This window comes from Priapulus caudatus, unplaced genomic scaffold (assembly GCF_000485595.1).
Source record: "Priapulus caudatus unplaced genomic scaffold, Priapulus_caudatus-5.0.1 Scaffold1012, whole genome shotgun sequence".
Classification (NCBI taxonomy): Eukaryota; Metazoa; Priapulida; class Priapulimorpha; order Priapulimorphida; family Priapulidae; genus Priapulus; species Priapulus caudatus.
The window spans coordinates 5,834-11,675 of record NW_014578073.1 but is presented as its reverse complement, the minus strand read 5'-3'; the positions used below and the strand labels follow the sequence as shown (position 1 = coordinate 11,675).

At 52.1% G+C, this 5,842-nt stretch overlaps 2 protein-coding genes across 2 annotated transcripts in view; both read right to left on the bottom strand.

The window, feature by feature from the left end:
* Positions 1-5,842, bottom strand: part of LOC106814950 (probable GPI-anchored adhesin-like protein PGA55) — a gene marked incomplete at its 5' end in the record, with an annotated part of 14,918 nt that overhangs the window by 3,723 nt on the left and 5,353 nt on the right. The window contains 5 exons of the mRNA XM_014819344.1: positions 1,434-1,610; positions 1,670-1,789; positions 1,849-2,005; positions 2,064-2,086; positions 5,021-5,840. Of these exons, the coding sequence (XP_014674830.1) occupies positions 1,434-1,610; positions 1,670-1,789; positions 1,849-2,005; positions 2,064-2,086; positions 5,021-5,840 (1,297 nt within the window). The remainder of the gene's footprint in view (positions 1-1,433; positions 1,611-1,669; positions 1,790-1,848; positions 2,006-2,063; positions 2,087-5,020; positions 5,841-5,842) is intronic.
* On the bottom strand, positions 2,593-4,782 carry LOC106814958. Its single transcript, XM_014819354.1, has 4 exons — positions 4,599-4,782; positions 4,106-4,268; positions 3,309-3,680; positions 2,593-2,642 (listed from the first exon to the last, which is right to left on the bottom strand). Exons 1-4 carry the CDS (start codon positions 4,758-4,760, stop codon positions 2,626-2,628), a joined length of 714 nt encoding a protein of 237 aa, XP_014674840.1. The 5' UTR covers positions 4,761-4,782; the 3' UTR covers positions 2,593-2,625.

Genomic DNA, 5,842 nt, shown 5'->3' with positions numbered 1-5,842 from the left:
TTACCGCAAGAAGTTTATTATTAATATATATATAATATTATATACAGTAAAACTCGCATAAAGTCGACACTTTTGGGACCAGCATATTTGTGCCGACTTTACGAAATGACGACATACGCGTAAGTCGTCATTTTGTCGACTTATACGTAGGGTTCCCCTCCCAGGCGCCCGTACCCCTACGCAGTCATAAACATGCTCCACACACGACGTCAGTTCGCCGCCACATTCATAGCAGACATGAAACAATCGCGGTCCGTACATCAATCGACACTGCTGCTGGCCATAACGCACATACATCTGTACGCAATAGCGGGAAGCGCGGCACACGCTGGCTATCTGTAACACCGCTGTTGATTACACGTTTGGACATTTGCGGCTGCGCGTCTGCCAAATTCAGGGAGTCACACGGACTCCTCATTATTATGTCAAATCAAGGAGTCCGACAATAAACAGGAGCATTTGACTCCGGACTCGCGTTAATCTCGCACCCTGCATTAGGCTGCATACACTGGGGAATGCGGGGGATGTGCGAGCTGAAAAATGCGAGCTGCGACAGCCAGCCTCGCACATCCCTGGCTAGACCGTACACTGCACGCCGCGCGCCATCGGCATTTCTGATGCATGACTTACAGATGGGAAATTACTGTGTTTGTATTACATGGGAACCTGTCTGATGGCGTCGACTTGTACATAATGACGACTTATAAATGACGACTTAGGCAGGGCTATTCCAATGGATTTACTATGAGAGAAATCGGACTTTGACTTCCATGACGACTTATGCGAATTGACGAGTTAGACATGACACTTGCAATGCCGAGTTTTACTGTAATATATTATACCTATATTATGTAGTGGCAGAAGACCATGATGATACGTTACACAGGCAATAGCATATCCTCACTAACCACACGTCCATACACTGAATCCCTTTCATTTCTTATTACGAAAGCTCCCGCCAAACATCGCGTTACACGATCTTGAAGTGCACTAGGGTAATTCGTTGACCTGCGACAGGGGTGCGCCCCCACGGGTGATTTCCTGCACTATGCTTCCCTTCTCTGCACAGCTGGGTAGGCTTGCCCAGCGTAGGTAGAAGCATGGTTCTGACTCTCTCTGTTGGGAAGCCGTGTGGATGCGCGAAATCAGAGAAACACGTTAGTTACGACGAAAAGCCAAGCACACAAACACGAATGAACACTACGGCAAACAGAAACTTGACGAAATACTCGAAATATAGAAACCTTTAGAGTAATAAATCGATTACATTACAATTTTACTTAATAGTTACTTACTTAAATAGGAGTTACTTAAGGATTACTCAATGAGTGTTCATTTCAATTAAATTCTCAAGATTTGAACCATTATTTTCTTCCGAAATTTTGAAGTAACTTACAACTAGTCAGTCTACAAGGTCTAAATGAATTTGTCACCTTACGAGAACTTGATTGTCTTGCCGAATTGCTTCCTGACTTCACTGTCGCAGTGCCTGATGCAGTCTCTTCTTCATCCAGAGTCCCCAGAGCTTCCTTCTCCTCTGATATTAACCCCTTCTCTTTATCCCCACAGCTCTGATCTCGCCACGATCTATAACCCCGGGAGAGCACGACCTCTGATGTCGAATCCACTGAGTCACGACCTCTGACCTCACAATTCACTGGGGCACGACCTCTGATGTCGAATCCACTGAGTTCACGACCTCTGACCTCACATTCACTGGGGGCACGACCTCTGATGTCGAATCCACTGAGTTCACGACCTCTGACCTCACATTCACTGGGGGCATGACCTCTGATGTAGTAGCACTTGAGTCACTACCTCTGACCTCACATTCACTGGGGGCATGACCTCTGATGTAGTATCCACTGAGTTCACGACCTCTGACCTCACATTTACTGGGGTCATGACCTCTGATGTAGTATCCACTGAGTTCACGACCTCTGACCTCACATTCACTGGGGTCATGACCTCTGATGTAGTGTCCACTAAGGTCACGACCTCTGACCTCACAGCCACTGAAAGGCATGACTCTGATGTAGTGTCCATAAGGTCACGCACTTGACCTCACATTCACTGGGATCACGACCTCTGAGTAGTTTCTCGCGTCGGGTTTCCACCAGTTAAATCTCCTCGGTGTATGTCATCTGATGACATGCACTCCGACTGAGAATTTGACACTATTCCAGCAATGCAGCCGCCATCTTTCCAGACTGCCGCAGCACCACCTGGCGTGGTCGCTAACCGCATCGTCGAAAAATCCAATAGGTCGAGCGGAGTTCTTTTGGCTGGTTAAATGTTCGCAGGTAACTGGCTCCACCTGGTGATCGCAGACCGCGATCACCGAAGAACTGTGGACCAAATTGGAGACGTTTCTGGAGAGGCGACGAGATCGCTCTTCTGTTTCGACCAACTCGAGAACGGGCACCATCTGTGGACGCACTTCGCGCTCTCGCCGCTCCATTCCCACCAGATGTCGCCGCCGCCGTCAATTGTTTTCGCTATCGCTTCTCCGCCGACGGATTCGGCGCCACCCTACGCTTCCGCCGCCCGCGTCCGTCGGCGTGTCCGCGCGATAGCACTGCACGGTGCTGCCTCTTCAGCCCCGTCGTCGCTCTAACGTTAACTTCAACCGATGTTTGACTCTTGTAAGAACAAACACGGACGAGACTGAGAAGTTTTGAAACACCGCCGTCGCCAGGTTGCCGACACTGTCGCGTCGTCCGCTTTTCATCGCCGTTTCTCTCACGCGATTTTTTCGTCACCCGCGTCTCCCGTCGGCCCCGCGCTGACCGTAGCGCTCTATGCTTTAACGCGGGGTTTCGCCGCCTGACCGCGTAGCTGCTGCTTATTGTTGAACGCGGGTCCAACGCGCTAGCCGTGCGCCTATTGTGCGATCTATCGCTGAACTCTACTTTTTTAGGGGTCCGTCGCGCCACACCGTAGCTGATCTATTGTTGAACCTTCGTGGTCGTCGCCGTCCGACCAGTAGCTGCCCTCTATGTTGAACGCGGGGTCGTTGGCGCCGACGCGTAGCTCTGCTCTATTGAGTTTTTGAATTGGGTTCGTCGCAGCCGCCCGGGACCGTAGCTGCTCTATTGTGAATGCTTGGGTCGTCGCCGCCGACCGTAGCTCTTGTCTATTGTTTGAACGCAAGCGTCTTCGCCGCCGCGCATCCGTAGCTGCTCTATTGTTGAACGCGGGGTCGTCGCCGCCGACCGTAGCTGCTCTATTGTTGAACGCAAGGTCTTCGCCGCCGCCCGCTCTACGTTTCCGGTCGGAAAGCGACAGCGCGTATTTCACGTCCGTACCTTCCTCCTCCTCCTCCACGTCTGCTCGCTGGGATCCGACTTCTCCTGATGCGCTCCCGCTCTCTCTCCCCGACACCGCCTCCTCTCCTCCTCCACTCTGGCAGGCTTCCTTCGTCCCTCCGTCTACCGCGTGAGCTTCCTTTCCCGGACCTTCCCCGTCCAGAGCTTCCCCCGATGCAGCTTCCTCTCCAAATGCTTCCTTCGTGTCGCGGTTGTTGCCGCGGGCGTTGAGGTGCCTCAGTACGGCGAGGTAGTAGAACGCTCGCAGGCCGCGATAGATGGCGCCACTCGCAGGCGCGTCTGTCGCGGCGTGCTCTGCGGTGGCGCCCTCTGCCGGGAGCCCCGTCAGGAAGGTTTCGACGTCGTCGCAACCTGCCGAGGAGACAGCAATGATCGGCGTGAGCGGGAAATGCGCTTTCGAGTTTGCACAGGGATCGGGACGAAAGATTTCGCCGTAGAGTAAAACGAAAGTTTGCGTAATTTTGATCTCCTTTACGTTATCCGCTTTACTATTTTTGAATTACGTCATCGAAATTTAACGCATTTTACTCAAAACATCGATGAAATCTGAACTCCTAAAATGTTGTGGGATACATAAAATTCACAGACTCGCACATTCTAATCAATACACGCGCCGTCACACAAACATCACACGACAGAAGCAAGGACATAAACAATATAGCTAATATAATATTTCTATATATCTAATGCATAGAATACGAACCATACCTATTCCAAGGCACAATGCGACCACACACACCGAAAGTTAAAGAAAAGGGAGAAACGCCCACACCCACCGAACGGTAGCAGCACTTTGCATGCAGCTTCCACTAGATCCGGTCGCTTGAGATCGCTCAGCCTTGACAGACAGTTGAGTATGTGCAGCGCGGCGGTAGCGGGTTTCGTGTCCAGCAGACTGAGGGCCGACAGCGTGATCTCGTTCGACAAATAGACGGCAATCTGACCGGCGCAAAGAAACGATCGATCGCGCACGAAAACGAGAAATAAAACGAGAAATTAGACAGAATTAATCGAACACCTCGATAAAATAAATAAATCGTCATTAATTTCGATAATTCGATAAACTCGACTTCCGCCAAATAAATAGACGAAATGAGATTTTTACGTGGTGGGAATTTCTGCCATTACAAACGACTGCCCATGTACCAGTGGTGACCTCTGTTGGGTAAAAACTACATAATCTAGACGAGTGCAGCTGTAGAGCTACAGCTGCACATAGTAGAGAGGGGCCTGCTTGCCACAGGGGGGACGTTTGTAATGCCGACTCACCGCTCCGTCGCTCGGCTGGCCATGGATTGGCTGCTGCTGTGCGCGCAGCGTCGCGTACAGACGCGCGGCTCCGTTCGTCGCCACGGTAACGGGAAGCTTCGTCGTCCACGCGTGGAGGATGTGGCCGAGGAAGGAACGTCCGTCGTGCAGGGATCCCGGCATGCGGGGCGACGAGTCGTCGCTCAGAGCTAGCGACAGAGAAGAGATGAGGTCAGAGGTCAGAGGTCAGAGGTCAGAGGTCGGTGGCGCAGGGGGGTTGTCGTCGGAAGGGTCAGGAGTGGTAATGCTTATTATGAGTAAGAAATGTCAGGCAATGTCATTTTTTGTCACCTCAAGCAATGTGACCCTCGAGAGTTGTGGCCATCTTTAGACTTATGACAACTGGTAATCGTAATACTACTAACTTTCGTTATAGGCATGACCTCTGATGTAGTGTCCACTAAGGTCACGACCTCTGACCTCACATTCACTGGGATCACGACCTCTGATGTAGTTTCCACGTCGGGTTTCCACGTTAAATCTCCTCGGTGTATGTCATCTGATGACATGCACTCCGACTGAGAATCGACACTATCCAGCAATGCAGCCGCCATCTTTTCCAGCTGCGCTAGCACCACCTGGTGGTCGCTAACCGCATCGTCGAAAAATCCAATAGGTCGAGCGGAGGTTTCTTTGGCTGGTAAATGTTCGCAGGTAACTGGCTCCACCTGGTGATCGCAGACCGCATCACCGAAGAACTGTGGACCAATTGGAGACGTTTCTGGAGAGGCGACGAGATGCTCTTCTGTTTCGACCAACTCGAGAACGGGGACCATCGTGGACGCACTTGCGCTCTCGCCGCTCCATTCCCCACCAGATGTCGCCGCCGCGTCAATTGTTTTCGCTATCGCTTCTCCGCCGACGGATTCGGCGCCACCTACGCTTCCGCCGCCGCGTCCGTCGGCGTGTCCCGCGCGATAGCACTGCACGGTGCTGCCCTCTTCAGACTCGTCGTCGTCTAACGTTAACTTCCAACCGATGTTTGACTCTGTAAGAACAACGGACGAGACTGAGAGTTTGAACACGCCGTCGCCAGGTGGCGACACTGTCGCGTCGTCCGCTTTATCTTCGCCGTTTCTCTCACGCGATTTTTCGTCACCCGTCTCGCCGTCGGCCGCGCAGACCGTAGCTGCTCTATTGTTGAACGCGGGGTCATCGCCGCTGCCCGTAGCTGCTCTATTGTTGAACGCGGGGTCATCGCCGCT